Source organism: Tiliqua scincoides, chromosome 5, assembly GCF_035046505.1.
Source record: "Tiliqua scincoides isolate rTilSci1 chromosome 5, rTilSci1.hap2, whole genome shotgun sequence".
NCBI lineage: Eukaryota > Metazoa > Chordata > Lepidosauria > Squamata > Scincidae > Tiliqua > Tiliqua scincoides.
In genome coordinates, this window is record NC_089825.1 from 61,024,200 (window position 1) to 61,045,184 (window position 20,985).

A 20,985-nucleotide genomic window follows, 5' to 3' on the forward strand; every position below is an offset into this window, starting at 1 on the left:
GTGCATCCAGAGTCTCCTTGGAATAACTTATTTGAGGAGAAATCTTCTGAACACTTTTCTACCTTTTGTGACAATTGAGCTCCCCTTGTTCTCTCCGCCGCCCCCCCCTCCACATTCCCCTTAAGGGAAAGCCCAGTGTGAGGTTACCAAGAGAAGAAGATTCATGGAGACACTTAGGCTGCAATCCTAAAAGAAGAAGATTAATGGAGACACTTAGGCTGCAATCCTAACTTCGCTTTCCTGGGAATAAGTCCCATTGTACACAATAGGACTTACTTCTGAGTAGACCTGGTTAGGATTGTGCCCTTAGATATTTTTGCTACTGAAGAAAAACTGTGTGGTCAAGAAAACAAGTCTTTTTGTGTATTGCTCCTCTTTCTTGACTTGTTGCCAAAGAACACTAGATCCGAGCCAGCCCACCTGCTCAGATTGGCAAGAACCAGCCCATTGGGAACTCTAGCCCACCTGACCATGTCAGAGGTCAGGTAGGGATGTTCAAGTGCTTGTAAAACATCCAATCAGTTGGAGTCATGACCTTATCTAACAAAGGTTACTGAAGGTCAAGCCCAATTATTCTCCTGTGTGTTCTGATCTGACTCCTTCAAAGACAGTACCTGTGTATGGCTAGATCCAGGGCCTACCTTGGGGCGTTTGGGTGGCTGGGGCCCCCCACAATGGGGTGGCAAAAGGTGTCCTGCATTTTCAGCTAAAGCTGCCACCTTACTCTGTGGCTGATGCTCTGGCATAGAATTTTCCATGCTGACGCATCATGAATAGAGCGCGACAAATGAAGCTTTGCTGCCATGTGGCCCTCCCGCTTGCCTCTTGGTCCAATTGACCTCCGGAAGCATTTGACGGTGATGTTGTCACGTCACACCACCTAGTTCCAGGTTCCGTGCTTTGAGTGGGGTGCCATCAGCCCTAGGCTTGTCTCTGCTGCTTGTCCTGATGAGCGGAGTGAGGGGCCACAGGAGGGTGGCAGCCCAGTGAATATGTTTTGCATTGGACCCTGCAGCTCCCAAGGATGACCCTGTCTGAATCCAGAATCCTGTCTTCCAGAGTTTGAAAAAGTGTTATGGAGTCCAGAAAACCAGTTCCTGGAGTTAGACCCATTAGGGATCAGTGAGCTAGATGGGTCAGAGAATTAATTTGATTTGTTTGCCTGTAATCACCTAGCATTGTTTGTTAAGGTTTGTGCCTGGACACTTCCAAAATCCAAACCATTTTTTGAAAGTGTGCTTGTTCTTTTTCTTTCTCCTTTTGTATTTTTTTCCTTTTTATCAGCTCTTTTTATGTTTCAGCCTTTTACGTTTCAGCTCGACAACCTGTTGTCGGTTGTCAGTTAGTGCTTAGTCCATGTTTGCCTGGGCCACTGGCTATATACTACCATATTGGCTTTTGGGGATTCTTCTCATGACCGAGAGGTAGAGTTTCAAAGACTGTCTTTTTTTGGCTGGCTTTTATCTTCATAGTGGAAGCATAAATTATAGTCTTTGGCTCTGGCATAGAAGATCTAGTAGCAAAAGTAACACATCATTGTATGTTCACCAGCCAGTTTGATGGCCATGGGGGCAAATGAATCCAAAGACTGTGAGGGCAAAGAAGGACCAGTATGCCGTGACACATTAGTGTGCCGCAAATGATCCACAGGTGTGCTGTGGGAAATTGGGAGAGGATCATTTATTAGTAGAGTCATCGGAGGATGTGAGCCCCCAACTGGCAACACAGTGCGCCTTGTCAGTTTCCAAAAAACTGATGGTGTGCCTTGAGCATTTTCGAGCCTTGTCAGCATGCCATGAGATGAAAAAGGTTGAAGATCACCATGAAGTATCAGTTTTAAAAACCTTTTTAACTCTAACTTCAATGTTGTCACACACCTTGTCTCCTTTTTACTAAATGTGCCATTCCTTCTCGGTCACTTTGCTAGTCTCTTTAATGGGTGACAATATCCAGGGATGTCTCCACTTGTAAAATATCTTGAAGACAAAAGAAGCAGGCAAAATGCCTGCCAGTAGACTCGCTATTACTCTTCTTGTTTCCTATTATCATTTTTAACACATTATTGAGTTCTATTTACAACAGCAGAAATGTATTTTAAAAAACCCAACAATGTTCTAAGATATGATTATTTGTGGTATGGTTGTTCTGATATGTGAAGCAAACTTTGTGGCAACATGAATGGCAACATATGTTCCCACGGGGCTGCATTGTGGCTACACCAGAGTTGGAAAATTGGATAGGATTGGACCCTAAATCCATGGCCCCTTCACAGTACACATATGATAACACTGCAGAGTTAAACTAACAGCCCAATCCAGCTTAATTCCCCACATGGTGATTCAGCAGCTCCAACATGGCACCTGGGGAGTTTCAGGCTTGTCAGGTTAAGCCAGGGGTGCCCAAACCCCGGCCCGGGGGCCACTTGCGGCCCTCAAGGCCTCTCTATGTGGCCCTCAGGGAGCCCCTAGCCTCCAGTGAGCCTCTGGCCCTCCGGAGATATGTTGGAGCCCACACTGGCCCGATGCAACTGCTCTCAGCGTGAGGGCAACTGTTTGGCCTCTCGAGTGAGCTGTGGGATGAGGGCTTCCTCCACTGCTCGTTGTTTCACGTCTGTGATGCAGTAGCAGCAGGAAAGGGAAGGCCAGCCTTGCTTTGTGCAAGGCCTTTTATAGGCCTTGAACTACTGCAAGACCTTCATTCCTATAAGTTCATCTTTAATATATTCATTTATGTAAATTTATTCAAATTTGAAATGTAAATTAATTCAGCCCCCGACACGGTGTCAGAGAGATGATGTGGCCCTCCTGCCAAAAACTTTGGACACTCCTGGGTTAAGCAGATACTTGTTGGCTCAATGGGTCTACTCAGACCTGCACCAGCTCTGTAGTTGGTGCAAGTACATGTGGATCCCGGTTGGGGGACCAAGGCCAAGAAGGGTTTAGGATATTGGTGTATGCAGCTTCTGTTGATTCTGCTCCTTTCCTGCCCCAGCCAACCTCCTCCCTGCCTCATCTCCTTCCCATTCCTCCCCTCCCTGCTTCATTCCACCCCTCCCCGCATCCTTCCATCCCCCTGTGTGAACTTATCAGTGCCAGCAGGCGTCCTCAGTTTGTTGGTGCGCAGACCCGTATACTCTTCACTCGCAAATGGCTTGTTGCCTTTTGCAACAGCTACAAGGGGCCTTATGTTCAGTGGTGCAAGGCTTGATTAGGATTAGGCCATAAATTTGACAGCCAAGTAATGAAAACAAGAAAAAAAACTCAAATGATGTCTGGAATATGTTGCATGTGCCTTAGTCTAATGGGGCTCCAAATTTCTCCATTCAGGGAATGCATTCCATGTGGACCTCTAGTGAGAAATCCCCTGAACATCTGTTATGGATCCCCTCTCAGTCTCATTCTTCAGGACAACCTGTTGGCAGCTAAAGGGGTTTATTTGAGCACTGGAGAGGAAGTATTTATTTTTAAATGAGAATGTCTGAAGTAGCTCACAATCCAAAGTTAAAACTACAATGAATAGCAAAATCAGACTGACAATACAGTACTGTCAGACAAATAGCAGTAGAAGAAAGATAACATTTTTTTTCAACCACAGTAAACATGGAGATCCAAAGCAAAATATCCAACAGAGAACATGAAAATCAACAGCAAATCAGTGATGAGATTATGGAAACAAAAAGTCCTTAAGCTCCTACAAAAAATCAACTTCAAACAGGCCATCCTGATTTCATGTGGGAGAGAGTTCCATAGGCTGGATGTCACAATAGAAAGGTCTTTGTGCAAGCTGCCACCAGTCATGCTGTTTTCAAAATTCCTGTAAGATGTTCTTGGAGGGCAGGCAGACTCACATGGGAGGAGGCAGTCTTTCAAGCATCTAGGTGTCAAGCCATTTAGACAGTGTTTCACAAACATTTTAGTATAGGGACCCACTTTTTAAAATGAAAACGCATCAGGATCTACCTCCCTTTACAAACCTAAAAAAAAAGTGTTTCTCTTTACCAGCAGCTCAAGCCTCTGTTTTTATCCTTTTACTATACAAATGGGGCCTTATTATCTGCTGGGGAATCTGTTCTCATACTCCCCCTGCTGTTACCGAAAATTGCGGATTATGAAATCACGATGTTTGCCCTCTTAAGCTTCCGAAGCGTGCCGGTCTGATCCCCTCCAGAGGGCTTTTTGAAACCCAGAAACGCGTCTGCCTGCTGCTTCTATGGGCTTCAGAATGGCTCTTAGGGCTGAAAAAAAAAACACTACTTCCGGTTTCCCTTGGGAAAACCGGGGGACTCCAAGAGACTCGCTTTGAGCCAGTTCTGTGGATGTAAAATCTGTGGATAAACAGGCTCCACCTGTAGGGGGGCAGGGAACCACCTTCTGGAGCATTTGTTGAGCTCCACAGTCTTTTGATAGGGACCATTGTGGTGGCCTTGTGTTCCTCTTCACCTGGCCTTTGATAAGTGGTGAGGCCTCTTTCTGTACTTGTGAGTAAACACGCTTGTGTGACTCAGTTTCGCTTTCCATAGGGTTCAATATATTTTCCTTGTCAGCTTGGTGGGGGGGGGGGCTTCATTGTTTAGAATCTGTTGGAGCCTTCATTCCTTGGATCAGGACCATTCTGGTGGCGTTGCATTCCCCTTGGCCTTCTCTTCGATGCGGACCAGGGCTGTAAATGATGCCTGATTTATGAATGCCAAGGGGTGTGGCTATAGTGGTGACTGGGCAGCAGCGCTTCCCCCCAAGTAGCAGCTTGTTTAACCCATGATGCACATAATGCAATCTGCCTTGCCAGTTTCACGACCCACCAAAAATTGTTTGGGAATTGTCCCACAGTTTAGGAACCACTGATTTAGGGCATTAACTTGGTTTATTTAAGAACGTTATTCCATCTTTGACTGCCCTATATTACTGTTCAGGCGGGAGGAGTAAAAGACAGACTCGGATCTGATTAATTTGGAGAGCCAGTCTCATCTCTATTGTATGTGTTGCAGTTATTTTGATGTCATCAGCTTTTTATTGTGCCTGGTAAGTGAGTAAAAGGCTTGGCTGCTGAGCTGTTAAAATTCTTGTCGAGAAAATTACAAAATGAGAATTCAGTCTGAGCTTGCGGTTCAGCTGCTGCATGGCATGATCACCCAACTTGATTGCATTCCGGAATAGACACAACTCCTGCACGTGCACTTGATTGATAATTCTGCACCTAAGCTGCCCCTGTTTGAATGCTGTTTCAATAGGGGTGATTCTAGAGTGTTTCGTATTCCTTTTTCATCAGTGTTCAAAAGTAGCTCTCACTTTTGGCAGTTTCTTAGCAACTGATTGTCAACACGTTTGGGCTTGTTTTGAAGCTTCTTTTGGAGTTGTATTCCTCCTCCTTTTTAATCCTCTCATGCCTTGGGAGGGACCATAACTAGCGGTAAAGCACATGCTTTACATGCCAAAGATTCTAGGTTCAATCCTTGGCATCAGGGCCTCTGAGAGTAATTTTATCAGTGGGTACAAAGTTTTTTGGGGTGCCCTTTGCAAAGGAGAGACAAACAGGGTGGGGGGAGGTTAGAGACTGCTGGAAAAGTCTTTGGAGCCTAGGTCTACCAACCCATGTGGCATCAGTAGTGTCCCCAGCATCCCATGCAGGCAACAAGTCTGAGTAGACAGGAAAAGGTAAGATTCCAGGAAATTTCTGGGCCCCCTCCTTTGGCTCCTGGGCCCCCCTTTTGACCCTGGCCTGGGTACAAATTACCCCCTTTACCTCTCTCACCTAGACCCTGCTTGGCATCTCCAGGCTGGGCTGGGAGAGCTCTCCGATCTGAAACTGCAGAACTGCAGCCAACAGGTATAGACAAGACTGAGCTACATGGGCCAGTGTTCTGACTCAGTATAAGGCAACTTCCTATGTTCCTGTGCTTCTGCTTCATTTGCTCCTGCTACCATTTAACCCTGGTGGTTGTGGTGGGCTTTGGGATTTTATCCCTGACATCATAACTTGAAGTCATTGGGTGTTCACCAGCCGGTTTGATGGCCATAGGGGCAAATGAGACCAAAGACTGTGAGGACAAAGAAGGAGGAGAAGGAAAATCATTCTGAGAAGCAGCAGAAGTTAGAGGAACAAAAGGACACCAAATAATAATACTTGTTTTTGCAAGATGAGTGTGTTTTGGAAATCAGTTTGGCTGTGTCGGCCATACTACTTTCAAAGCAAATGTTAAAGATCATTCAACAGAGCTTTATGTTTTAAAGGCATCTGAGTCAATACTTTTAAGACAGGATCATTCTCCTCTGGAAACATTTTTCTAACATCTGATATAATTTATGAATATTTATTGTATTTCAATCAATTAATATCAGGCACAAGTTCTTCTCCTTTGCCCACCACCCCATAATCAGTTCAAGTTATTTGATCAGCATTATATATAAATGCATATTGATTTATTTCTATGTAAACTGCTTTGTGAACTACTATGTTGAAAAGCAGTATATAAAAATTCTTATAGATCAATCCTAAGCTGCCCCGGAGCAGGCCAGCCAGCTGGTCTGCGCTTCATCCAGAGCAGGTCTGGGCCAGATTGCAGCACAACTTGTAAGGGGAATTTATTCCCCTTACCCCATGCTGTGGGGCATCTGCCCCTATGGGGCTAGTCAGATCTGCGCCACCTAAAGATGTGGTGCAGATCTGAGCAGCCCAGTGTAAAACTGGGCCACCCATGAGGGGGGTTAGAATCTGGTCTAAATGCCAGATCCTGGTAGCACCCCTCTCCCAGGGCCTTCCCGTCTGTCTGCCACCCACCCTCCTCTCACCCTGGAACACCCCCAAAACACCCTCCCCCACCCTACCCAAACCCCTGTGCTGGCAGCCCAGCACCGGTGTGAACATACTTCCAAACAGTGTGGATCCAGTGCTGAGAGCCCAACGCACATCCTTGTGCCCGCCTACCCAACTCCTGAGTTGTCACAAATGTGTGGCATAGGGGAGTTGTGCCAGCCTAACCCAAGGTTAGGATTGCACTCTTAGGGTGCAATCCTAACCCCTTATGTCAGTGCTTTCCAGCATTGGCATAGCGGTGCCAATGGGACGTGTGCTGCATCCTGCAGTTGGGTGTCTTTCATGGAGGCCTCCTCAAAGTAAGGGAATGTTTGTTCCCTTACCTCAGAGCTGCATTGCCCTTATGCCTGGAAAGCACTGACATAAGGGGTTAGAATTTAGTAGTTGTTATAGTGCAACTATAAGGGAATACTATAAGGGAATGTTTGTTCCCTTACCTTACTGTACTTATATTACTATAAGGGAATGTTTGTTCATTACATCCCTGCTGTGGGTGCACTTGGGTGGGATTCCAGCTTCTGGAGGGGTGGGCAGCAAAAACCACAAAGAATCTTGTAGCACCTTAAGAAACTTCAGCAGAAACTTTTGTGGTCTAGAGCTCACTCCAGCAGATGCATGAAGTGACATCTTTACATAGGCAGTCCTGTGCCTGTATGCACATATAATGATATAATGAAGTGATCATTATTATGTATAGTACAAGGGGGCTCCCCTGGGGGCTGGGGGACAAGAATAGGCCACCAGGTAGATTTGACTTGTTAGCCTGGGAAGGCAGCTCATCTGAGAGAAGGAAAACTCTGATCCCAAACCTCCACTGCCTTGTGGCTACATCCAGTTATGGAAAAGGCTTCAGGAGTCAACCTCGAGGCAAAATCTGGAGCCGGAGTCCCTGAGGCAGTTCATGGATGAACACAGTCACGTTCTGGCAACTCCTGCGATGCCACTGGAACCAACCGTATTGGCCTCTGCCTTTCCATTGGACCATTTCAGTGACGTGGAGAGGGGGGATTTGCTGCATGGGAAACAGCCTATCCTCCATACCTACTTTACCCAGGCTTTGTGCACTGGAGAGGACACTCTGTTCCAGAACCACCATTCAGAGTGCGATACCATAGTCTTCCGAGACTGAAGGTTGCTAACATGGTTCCCTTACCTCAGAGCTGCATTGCCCTTATGCCAGTGCTGGAAAGCACTGACATAAGGGGTTAGGATTGCACCATTAATAATATAATCATGCATTTATTCTTACTTCCCTAACTACCAAGGTTTTGATCTTTGTTTAATTTTAATAATCCAGAGAAGTTAAGTCTGACTGTGCTTCAGTACAGATAGCAACACTAATTGGGGGAATGGTATAGTCCAAAGGAAGATAGTCATACTTAAATCCTTTTGATTTCAATGAGATTGAAACACAATTAAACTGTATTTAAGGATTGGGGCCTTAAATTAAATCACTCTCATGTTTGGCAGGAAGAAACACTATAATCTCAGAATTCAAAATGCAATGTTCTGTAGTATGGATTGATTTCATTCAGCAGATGGGGACCAATAGTTGCATATTAAACTAAGATAACCCTTTTGTTCTGTTTTCTTTTACTGATGTTAGCTGAAACAAAGATCTGCTTCAAATACTACCATGGAGTGAGTGGGGCACTGCGAGCAACGACCCCCAGTGTGACTGTGAAGAATAATGCCGCTCCTGTAAGTTAGTTCAGCTTCTTTCACCATGCTTGGTTTTCAGTATTGTTTATTCCCTGCCATTCATTGCATATAGCCCATCTCTTGATTTCACATATTATGTGATTCTGTGCAGGCACAGGAGAAAACACAGATTTTGGTATGAGCTACAGAATTCAACTTTCATATGGCATCTCATCTCCCCTCATAGTCTTTCTAACTGCATGAAAGTGAGTGATCCGTACTATTGGAATTGATAGTTAATATTTCACAGAGGTAACTGAAGGTCAGCCCAATCCTATTCCTGGTGGCGCCCCTGGGTGCAGCAATGCCAACGTGGCTACCGCTGAATCCAGCGCCACTGCTGGGGCCACTGGAGGTCTCCTTGGGGGAAGGGGATTTTTACCCCCTTCTCCTGAGGAAAGGTCCAAGACCTGCAGTGGGTCTTCTCAAATCTGTACCAGCTATTTTGCTGGCACAGACTTGAGAACTTCTGTGTCGAGCTTTTCAACCAGACACAGAGGATAGGATACAGCGGAGCAGGGCTCCACTGGTCCCACCTCGCTCCCACGCTGGTTCTTCCTCCCCACCCCAAAAATCCTTACTGCTGTCTGGAGCTCTTCCCTTGCTCTGGGTGGCTTCCATCCAGCGCTGGGCTCAACACCATCCGGTGCTGGGCTGGCGCCAGCACTCCCTCCTCTCTGGCTGACGCACACATGCCTTACAGCAAATTTGCAACACCCAGTACTGATGCTAGAGGTCAACGCCAGCTCTAGAGGCCCGTAGTATTGGGCCCTAAGAGTTCCAGTGATTGGGTGCCTGAGGTTCAGTGCCCTACATAGTTCCTTACTTCTCCCCATTATCAGCATGATGCAAAATAAAACAGAATATGGACATCTTAATTTGCACAAATTCTACAGGTTGTAGAATGCACCTTTGCTTGCCACAAACGTTGGGCTACCTTGGTGTGGAACCATTTTTTTTTCCTCTTTAGCATCCATACAACTCTGCTTCTGGCAATAAAGAGCTATAGGAGAGTAATTGTGGTGTGCTAGAAGCACAGACTTGTCAGTTAGAAGTACTCGAATACTCGAGTAGTTTGATATGTATGAATTCAGTCATTTTCAGATACAGAAGATCAATGGGTCCCATATTAAATTTAAAAATCTTATAATAGATTACAGCTGATTCATTCACAGGGTAACCCAATGTGGTGACCTGCTTATTTTAAAAGAAAATAATACACGTTCACTTCTGGGTTTCTCTGTATGAAAAAGTCCATGATTTGATAAATGGGAGAAAATGAGCAAAGCAAATTATACTGTTGTGCTAATTTGCTGTGTTTTGCAGCCAAACAAAGATTCAGAGACTTCCCTCTGAAACCCATATATTCTAACCTGTACACTTAGTACAGTACTTTCCCCCTTTCCCATTACTACTGTCTCAAAGTGAAGGCTCATTATCTTGCTCTTAGCTCTGGCTATGAGTCTGTAGCACCTGACTGCAGGCAGGAAGGCAGGAGAGGGGAAAGAGGAGAGAACTGAAGCCACCTCCCAAAGGTGTGCCCCATCCTAACCAGCTTTCCAGTGCTGATGCAGCCGCAATGCAGCCCCAAGGTAAGGGAACAAAGGTTCCCCTCTCTTCTGGATGTAGTGCGTCCCCTGTTGGCACAGTTGCATTGGTGCTGGAATATTAGTTAGTATTGGGCTGATACTATGTGTATTTAGTTTCCCTAGTCATTAGGCTAAATGGCTCTTACCACCCTACAGCTTTAGCTCTTGAGCTGCCAGTTGTTGAGCACATTTCTAAATGTGCTTTTTTTTGGATGCTTATGGCATCAAACACACTTAGCCTTACGCTCAGCATCTTTAGAGACACAACAGAACAATTGAACTTTCACTTGTCTAATGTTGCTGGCCAATTGTAGACATTGCACTCATTTGATGAGTTGCTTGTATCTCTTGACAGAAAATTGCTCTTTTGCTCAGGACTTCCATTGCTCATGTAAATATTTCCATAGCAGTCTGTTGTATTATACTGTAGGAGGCAGATGGATCATTTTTCTGTGGCACCATTTCCTTGTTCACGTATTCAGCTGTGAATGGTGCAGAAAATGTGGGGGATAATAGTGATGTGAGCTCCTCTTGTCCACCACATTGATAACTTTCAGCATGAACTGAGTCCATGGATGAATGATCAGACAGGCTTATCTTCCCATACTTAGAGCAGCAGGACCCAATGGGAGGCATTTTTGCAGGCCCCTTTGTGGTCCCCACTCACAAAGCAGCTGTGCACAGAGTGACCATAATGAGCCCAGGACTGATGGTGCTGCATGCAAAGCGCAGCATCCATAAATAGTTGGCGGTGACATGATGATGTCAATACCAACTGCTTTAGCGAGGCCCATTTTGGGCCAAGCAGACTCAGGGGTAGGTGAGAGGTCCAGACAGTGCTCTACATGCTGATGCTGTGTCCATGTGCATCAGCATGGACAACTCCATGTTGGGGCATCAGCTACAGAGCAAGCGGGTGGTGGCAGCGATTTGGGCCCCCCTCAAAGCGTGGGTTTTGATTTGGTGGAATCAACTGGATTGCCCCTAGGCCGGTCCTTCAGGCACACGAGGCTGAAGTTACACTGGAAGCTTCTCCACCATACTTTTTCAGTGCCAACACACTGAATGTATGAACCAGAACCTTGTAAACTAAACTATATGAAAGAATCTTCTGAGAAGATTGTAGGGTGGGGGTGGGGAGAGGTCTCCTGTCACCTCTAACAGAACATGTTTGTTTTCCTCCTATTTTTTTTTATGTACAATATCTAAACATTTGAACAGCTGAATCAGAATCCTTGGACTTTTAAAATAATCGAGTTTTCATAATAAATATGCATCTTGCAACATTCATCTGTCCAGAGTTAGCAGTGACTTATGCCAGATTTTGATTTCAATGTGGCAGCAATTTGAGATCTAATGCATTCAGTTGGGAGTGTGGCATTGGAGTGGAATATACAATGCAAACAATACAAGAAAGAAACTGGGATGATTTTTGTTTCCCTAATAGCAAAGAGAAGATAATTACCAAGGCCATTTGTTTGTTAATGGCTTGGATGCACACATGATATTGCTCAGCTGCTGCTCTGCTCAGATCATGTCTCCTGTTATGACCATATAACAGAGGCACTAATAGCCTGTACATCATAACACTGCAATCTGACAAATTATACAAAGATATGTGACTGCAAAGTACGTTTGTAATCTTCCATGCCTCAGTGGCTCCTTCTGATCCCATTATACCCATTAGGCAGCAAATCACATTTCAGTGGTGCTGGTCTATTGCACAAGTGCCACAAATATGGCTGTGCTTTATGACTGCTTAAAAAAAAATCAAAGTAAGATTCACTTACTAAATGATAAATCATCTGATTGTTTAGATGCTTGTAAAGGACATAGAGCCCTGCAGGTGAGCTCATTTAGGGGTGAAAATGGAAGAGAAGAGAAATGCTAGTTCTTCTCTAAGCCCCCTAAGCTCTTCTTCTCTAAGCTAGTTCTTCTCTAAGCTCTATAGGGTTCACTATAACAAATATATATTTCCCACCAGACCTCAAAGCCCCATTTTCTGCATAGGAGTTCTTTTTCCAAAATCCAAGAAGCTTGTAACAATCAGCAGCGGACCTGCAATTCACTGAACAGGACAAATTTCCTGGGCACGGAGGCTCGTGCACCTCTAGGACCACACAGGAAGCCATCTGAGATTCCCTATAAGGTCCAAAACTGTGATTCCGGTTTGCCACCTCAAGGGGAGGTCCGCCACTAGTAACAAACAATGCAGAGATCATTTGTTTCTATAGTAACCTTCCTGGGAAATTCCAGCCAAAGTTAACCTTTCATTCTCCTCCGTTCCTTTTTGCAAAAGCATGCATTTGGCAGAGGTCTTTTTTTTTTCCCAACAGCAGGATGGGATCCTCCTTTCCATTTGAAATAAAGTCCCAGGCTACAAGTCAGTGCACCATTATTTAAGAATAACACATGGAAAGCAGTGGGTCTGCTTCTGAGTAAAGGTTGCAAATATATGCAGAGGCATCTCTCTGCTGTGAATTGAATTGCACACTCCCAGTTATGTGTTATGGGTTGTATGTTGTATGTAGAGCTTCTGGCTTAACACACCAGACAACTTAAAGGTGGATTTGATTCATGAATCTCCTGTAGTAGTTTCCAATCTTTTTCACTTGCATATTCCTTGGCAGCCCATTTCCATAAATTGTACCCTTCATATTAGCAAACTGTTTGTAATAATACAAGCTCTCATCTCCTCTCTATGAAAACCCAGATTTCATGTATTCATCACCTAGGGCGCAATCCTAACCCCTTATGTCAGTACTTTACAGCACTGGCATATCGTTGCCAATGGAACGTGTGCTGTATCCTGCAGTTGGGTGTCACTCACAGAGGTCTCCTCATAGTAAGGGAATGTTTGTTCCCTTACCTCAGAGCTGCATTGCCTTTATGTCAGTGCTGGAAAGTACTGACAGGGGGTTAGGATTGTGCCCTTATTTTCTCTTTTCATCTGTTTGAAGAACAGAAGACTCTGCCTTTGCACTGTTTTGCACCAGAAGTGTGCTGAGATATTCTGGGTGATTGATCACTTTCCATATTATGTTTCTGCTTTTTTGCTGTGCTGGTTTTCAATCACTGGTTCATACATGAATTGATGACCAAAAACTAGCTATTGGTGGGGCTTTCACACCCAGCTATCTACCTCCCTTCCTGCCTTGCTGATCCTTGCAAGGCATTCCTGTCTTGCAAGGCATTCTGGAGCATGACTTGCCTTTTTCTGCCATTATTCCATTCTTTTTCAAGTACCCCTAAAGGTCCTGTTGAGTGCCCCTGGGAGTACATGAATACCAAGGTTGGGAACCACTGTTTTAGTGGTATGTACTTTACAGTGCACTTACTCTGATAGTGCTTACAAAAAGGTGGTGAAGACCAGAATCATTTGAGTCCTAGTCCTTTAAATGAAATTTGGGGATCCTAAATTTCGTAGAATTTGACTCTTAATATATCTATGGCTTTTTAAAGGATTTTCAGTTAAATAACTGCCAATCCTATCTAATACCCCCACCAATGCAGCAGTGCCAAAATGGCGACTGCTGCTTCCAGTCATTCCCTTACTCAGGGGTAAGCCTCTTTGGCACAAGAGGGAGGATCTACTCAGACCTGTGCTAGCTAAATAGCTGGTGCAGGTCTTCGTGGACCCACACTTCTGGAACGGGTCTGGGTTTAGTTTATCATCAGTACCAGTGCCACTGATTCTATCTTGGGCCCAATCTTTCTGACCAATTTCTGGTCATCACCTGCTTAATGACATCACTTCCAGCCATCAACAGGTGCCATTTGGCCTGCTGCATGCAACGAGATTGAAATCCCTACCTTAAACCTTCTGCACTTTTCTTCTTCGTGAGGTTTTTTTCAGTAAAATTCATATGTCTCCACTTGCTTCTGAAGAAGGGAAAGAAGGAGGGTCTCTCCATAATGTTCTTGAGTTTTTGCTAGACAGCAATGAGGCATAAAACGAACCTTCAAAGGGGCTGTCTTGTAGTCAGATCAGCATGCTGCCATTTTAACCTTAGCTTGTATGGTATGGTGACATCACTTTCCTACCATACACAGAACAGCTTTAGCTTCTTGAGCCTCCTCACCTAAGTAATATTGCTTAAATAGATAAATAATTTTGCAGTGCCGAGAAGTAGCCTTGAGGTGGAAAAAAGGAATCCTGCTGGCTTGTAGCACCCTTTCATATTGATTCAGGGATAGTTTTGATGGTGCCAGAGGGCCTTTCTGGTCTTCTCCTGAAAGACAGGATGGCTATGAGAAGTACCTAGCATGTTCTCTAAGGCACGTTGTGCTGTTTCATTAGATCAGTTTCAGAAGGGTTCATTGGATGGTTGCAAACCTGTCTTTACGTTGATTTACATTGAAACTGACACACATAATGAAAACCTCTTATGCAGAGGATGGAGCGTGCTTTATTTAATAATATATACAAGAATTACATTATCATACGCTTTACAACTAATGATTTCTTCTAAAGCAGTAACCTCTGTGTGCGTTTGCATGTGCATGCATGTGTGTGGAATTCCTTGGTCCATCTTCTCCATCTCCAATCACACATGAATATTTTTGTTGATGTTCACTGTGTTGCTTCCGGTGATAAAGCAGGTCAAATTCTTTTTCATGAAATTGATGGTACTTCATTTAGTGCAGCTAATGGACACTTACGAAGTGCTTGGGTGTGCAGAAAAGAGCTCCTTTTCCAGTCCTTAGAAACTGGTTAAATATAAAAGTTTAAATCAATGTTTTCCAGATCTTGGATAACTTGCTGCACAATTTTCTCCTGATTAAAATTATAGGCACACTTCCTTCTTGCCAAAGAGATACTTAATCCTTTCTCAATCAGATCCCCAAGTAATGGAACAGGCATATTCCTTGCAACTGTGGGCAGCCCACAGTTTCTAATAATTCTGCTTATTGGGGTTCTGCCCTTTCCTGGGCTCAGTCAATGTATTTTCAGGGCAATGATAATGCTTCCGCGATTCCTCCGTATCTGTCAACTGTAGTGCAGATTGCTTTGGAGATTACATCAGATGTTGCTGCTCATATTTTGAAGGAGTATGTATGTTAGTGTGGAGCTTATTGTTGCATAGAGCAGTGGATGAATTCAGCATGGTGCTTAAAGTTTTCAACTTCCAGAGGGTTAGCCATGTTACAGCCCAGTTCGAAAGCCGGCACCGTCTCTGGATGTAGTGGCACCAAAATGGCTAACACTGCATCCAGTGGCACCACTGAAGCCGCTGGAGGTCTCCTCAGGGGAAGTCAATTTTTGTCCCCTACCCCTGGGGAAAACCTCAGCCCCCCACAATGAGGCTTATCAAGTCTGCACTAGCTATTTTGCTGGTGCAGGCATGAAGGAATCCATTCAGGCCCTGCAGCCCAACACAGTGTTCAGGATCCGGCAGTGCAGAGGTCCACTGGTCCCACCTCCTCCCGTCCCAGTTCCTCACCCCGCACTGCCCTCCCCTTGCCCTGTTATGCCCACTCTCCGCCTCTCCTCTGCCCCAATACTACTTATTGCCGACCAGCTCTGCTGGAGCACTGGCTAGCCTTCCAAGCGATGGTGAGACTCAGCGCCGACTGATACTGGCCCAGCACCAGCAGCTCCTTCTCTCCAGGTGCTGCAGATATGCCTTATGAACACTTGCAACACCCAGCACCGGTGCTGGAGCTTAGCACTAGTGCTGCTACAGTTTAGGGTTGGGCCCTTAGGGCCCTATCCTATACTATTTTCCAGTGCCAGTGCAACTGTGCCTGTGGGCTGTGCGCTGCATCCTATGATGGGGAGGCAGTCACAGACGTGTCCTTAAAATAAAGGAGCATTTTTTTCCCTTACCTTTGGTTACATTGTGGCTACACCTGTGCTGGAAAGTTAGATAGGATTGGGCCCTTAGTCCGTTGCAGCAAAAGCAGCAAAGAGGCTTGTGGCACCTTGAAAATGAACTATTGTAGCATAAACTTTCAAGAATACAGTTTTTGCAGATGTTGTTAGTGAAATAGAATGTAGTCCACAAAAGCTTATGTGGTATAATAAATGTATTCATCTTTAAGGTCCCATTTAAGGACTTAATTTTTAGACACACTTCAGCCCTTCTCACAGACCAGTAGTTTCACAGAACAGAATTTGATAATTACTTGTTAAATATTTTGCAGCATATTCAGAATGAATATGAATTAGTTCTGGTAGAATGAATTCTGTAATTTTGTCTTAAAAAAACAAACCTAGAATCTTTTATTTGTCATAAAGCAAAAAGCAAAAGTACCAACAGAGAGAGATATCAAATGGAGGAAAACTTCTTTCTTCAGAGGGAATGGTACCTTTTGGATGCAGCCTGTTTTAGTTTCATCCAAGCTTGTGTCACTTGTAATGGCTTGAAAAACTCTGTAGGACATTCTGCAGCTCTGTTGCAGTATTGGTAAAACATATTAGTAGTTACAGAAAGAATGCAAAATGCTGCATTTGGAGAGCAAAATGGGCAAAGGCAAGAACCAGGTTTTATAAGATGCTCAGCACCGAAAAACTCTTTTAGGGAAACATCTGGCCAAGTTTTCAAAAATGCTGATCTTTTGACCTTGACTGTGCTTTGTTGGGTGTTTTAAAAAAATTTTGCCCATACAAGCAGCTCTTGTTCAAATAACAGCAAAAGAGCTGAATTAAAGCAAATCAAGCAAGCAATTCCCAATGGAACCTGGCACAGTTCAGCAACTTGGAGACGCTTTTGCCTATCACAGTACAGTCCTATGCATGTTTTCTGATAAGTAGGTCCTACTATATTAAATGAGATATATCCAGGAAGGTGTGTGTAGGATTGTAGCCTAAACTGCTGATGTGATTGATGAGGCACAGAGCTGGAGGTTGTATTTGGCACCTCTCTTACATGGCAAGCAAGACACAGAAGGTCCCTGTGTCCTTTGGAGGCACTAGCAGAGGCAGAGGGAGACTGGATCAGTAACTGCTGATGGGCCATCAGCAAAAACCTAAACCTGCTTTCCCCTTCCCAATCTAACATAGAGCTAGGGCTGGCCTTAGGAACTGCAGGGTCCAACGCAAAACATTTCTGTGGAGCCTCTCTGCCCCTGTGGAGGTCCCTTACTCACTAGGATGAGCAGCAGTGGTGAGGCACCCGGAAGCAAAATCACCACGAACTGCTTCCAGGACAGGGGTGGAGCCATTGTTTGAGTTGTGGGGGGCATGAGCCCTACCTTAACTCCAGAACCCAGGTCAACCAGTCGGGTAGACCTGGGCTCATGGTTGAACTTTGGCCTCTATGGTCAAGGTTTGCTAGACAGGTAGACTTGGGCATGCCTCGCCATGGAAGATTCCATGCTGGAGCGTCTGCTACGGAGTGAGGTACCGGCTGTGGCTGCGGGGGTTCCTCTCACTGTCCCAGTGCGGGCCCCCTCTAGGCGCAGGGCCCAATTTGGCCAAATTGGTCAAATTGCCCTAAGGCCAGTCTTGCATTGAGGATTCTCCACACATTGCCCTTTTAAAAAAGCTAACATTCTACCAGTCTTCTATGCACAGGAGATGAGAGGTGCTGGATTCAGTTAGCTTCATCCCCTTTCCCTCTCAAACTACTGGTGTCAGTTTTTCAAAAAGGGCCCTACAGGCATAGCTCCGGCTCTGTGGGGCTGTAGTTTAGAAATCCAAGGATTTTTTGATTGTAATATAGGAACCTGTATTTCAGTTTGTTAGCAGAAACAGTTACTCCCAAACAGAATAATGGGCAATAGTTTATTCTGGTGCATGCATTTATTTTTCTGTAATAAATGTTGCTTACAAACAGTAAGATAAGGGAATGCTGTTTTTATCAGCACTTGTAAAATGCACTATCAGATTATTGTAAATTCTAGCTTTCCCTTCCATTTCTCTGAGCAGAAGCTCTCCTGTGGCCTCTATTTCCCCTTTACTGGTAAAAGCATTAACTTGTCCAAGGAGTGTTTTGATCAATGGCTGCCTAATGAACACTTGTCATTGATTTGTTCTTGATTGTGGCTATAAGAATCATAATGATTGAAAATAGTTATTCTCAAAAAGGAGGAAGTGTTGATGGCAGCAGCTCTATTGCCCTTTTTCTCCTTCTAGCAGATTTTTAAAAGCATCACCAATGAAGATTCAGTCCAGGGCCAAGGAAGCAGAAGACTGATCAGTTTCTCATTGTCAGGTATGCCTTGATCAAACATTAAAATTGCTGATACATATAAGTTGTGAACAGAAATATTTGAGACACTTGACTAACACAAAATTATTTGATCTGGATTTATTCAACATGTTTGTATCCTGTCCTTCCTTCAATGACCTCAGGAAGTGTTATTTATGTATTTATGAATAATTATATACCTCTTTCTAACAAAAAAGTTCACATAAATAGCAGGAGTAATCAGAAGATGGATTTCTGTCCCAAAGAGGCTTGCAATCTTGAAAAAAAGAAATCTATATCAGTTGTTTAGAAAGATGAAGAATTTTCTTCAGTGGAGACTTTTAAGGGTGGATTCTGGTAAACAGAAACATGTAGTAGCTGTTTAAATGTGTTTTTAATAGTAGAGGGGAAATATTAGAGCAGTTAAATTAATAGGAGATTAATTAATAATGAATTAATCTGCTGAAGGTTTTGTGAGGCATAGAGAGCTCTTGTTCAGTGAAGTGCATTCCTGACTCATCTAACACAGGCCTATTCATCCCAACTGTACACCACCCATCTTCCAGGAAGCTTATTGTGCAGTACTTGATTCCCACACCCCTTCAACCTTAAAGACTAAGGGCGTAATCCTGCTCCACAGATAGGCTGGCGCAGGTTCCTTAAGAACATAAGAACATAAGAACATAAGAACAGCCCCACTGGATCAGGCCATAGGCCCATCTAGTCCAGCTTCCTGTATCTCACAGCGGCCCACCAAATGCCCCAGGGAGCACACCAGATAACAAGAGACCTCATCCTGGTGCTCTCCCCTACATCTGGCATTCTGACTTAACCCATTCCTAAAATCAGGAGGTTGCGCATACACATCATGGCTTGTACCCCATAATGGATTTTTCCTCCAGAAACTCGTCCAATCCCCTTTTAAAGGCGTCTAGGCTAGACGCCAGCACCACATCCTGTGGCAAGGAGTTCCACAGACCGACCACGCGCTGAGTAAAGAAATATTTTCTTTTGTCTGTCCTAACCCGCCCAACACTCAATTTTAGTGGATGTCCCCTGGTTCTGGTTCCTTAATGCACTTTCGCGCCAATATATGTGGGGTTAGACCGGTGCACGGACTTGCCCTGGCCTCCCCACACCCACGCGGGCCCCATCAACAGGGTGAGTTGCATCAGCCAAGCTTAGCTGATGCAGGGGTCTGGGAAGGATGTGGTGGGAGCCTTTTTGGGGTGGCAGAGGGCAGGTGGTGGGCGTTCCCAGGGGTGGGCGGGGAGTGGGAGGTAGGGCCAGGCAGGGCAGTCCCAGACTGCTCGGATTTCTGCCACCTCTTGAGGTGGCACAGATTTCACTAGCACCGCTGGGGCCGCTGGGGCTTTACCCAGGGGAAGGGGAAGCGATTCCCCTTGCCTGGGGTTGAACCACTTTCATCCCCAGTCCTGCCTTGGATGCAGCGCAGGCCCGCCGGCCTGCCTAAGGCTGATTACAATTGCGCTGTAAGGCAGTTAGACTAAGGAAGTAGTTCTCTATCCACTTGTTTGCTGAGGAATCTGGAGCATATTGTAGGGTTCACACTCTAGACAAGATCACAGGAGGCACTGACCAAGCCTGTAGGGCATCACTGTCTTCTTGCAAGGCCACACCTAGTGCTGCCATGCAGCTGTGCTTTGCTGAAAATCCTTAGTGGTAGATAAGCCGCCTATCAGGGTAATAAGTTGCACTTCTTAGCCATAGTCAAGAACGTCTGTGTTCCCTGCAACACAGTGTGAAATGAACTGGGTTAAGAGACAGCAAATGGCCAAAGTCACTTAGGACATAATGACTGAATGAGTATTTGAACTCTTATCCCCTTGGTGAACATTTTCTCTACTATTCCCTTGACTCTTGTTGGTGGCTGCATGGAAAGGCCACTAGAATCTTAATTATCTAATTTTCCCTTCTGTTTTCTTCACTAAGACAATTAAGGAATTGTTCTCCCTTTAAGCACTATGTGAATAATTAAGTATGTCTCTGCTTCTATTTGTGACCTAGACTTTTATTTTTCTCACATACATGTGTTAATTTATTGTACTCAATCCCCCATGGCTCTAAACGTTTTCCCCTTAGATTGTCTTTTCTTGTGAACATATTCCTCCCCTTGTAGCAAAAGATGAACCCTTAGTACTTTCAATAGTTTCTTTTGCTGCTATTTTTCCCCTTGTCTAAAAGATTCTACACTTCATTTGCTACATGATTTGCTACACTACACAATTCACTACATTTGACACAAGGGGTTCTCAAAACTCCCTCGGAGTCTGAACCCCAAGTTAAGTCTTTGCGGAGAAGGGGAAAACTGCATCAACGATCTGCAAGATTGCACCGCTGCTGAGGTAGAGGAAGCTTTTTCTAACGTCCCTTACCTGCTTCTGGGCTCCAGGGGGTGTGGGGAGCCCCATGAAGTGCTCTGCAGGGCTCCCTGTGGCTTGTAGAAAGTGAAAATAGTGGTTACGACCCACTTCTGGTTTTGCGATTGCAATCCAGAAGTGGGTCATGGTAGCTATTTTTACTTTCTACAAGCCGTGGGAAGGCCTTCAGAGTGCTCTGCGGGGCTCCCCACACCCCCTGGAAACCAGTAGTAGGTAAGGGATATTAGAAAAAGCCCCCTCTGCCCCTGCAGTGGCTTTCCCCTGACCCATGCCCCTTAAGGGTCAGAGGCTAAGGTCTTCAGGCTGGGGCGTGATGACATGGCGGTTTGAGAACCTCAGCTATACACC

General features: G+C 44.9%; 1 protein-coding gene across 2 annotated transcripts in view; it reads left to right on the forward strand.

Moving 5' to 3' along the window:
• The window catches only part of HECW1 (HECT, C2 and WW domain containing E3 ubiquitin protein ligase 1), a 171,815-nt gene that overhangs the window by 33,760 nt on the left and 117,070 nt on the right, over positions 1-20,985 (forward strand). For both annotated transcript variants that reach the window (XM_066627949.1, XM_066627950.1), the window contains exons 3-4: positions 8,417-8,511; positions 18,184-18,259. In XM_066627949.1, coding sequence (XP_066484046.1) covers positions 8,417-8,511; positions 18,184-18,259 — 171 coding nt within the window. The remainder of the gene's footprint in view (positions 1-8,416; positions 8,512-18,183; positions 18,260-20,985) is intronic.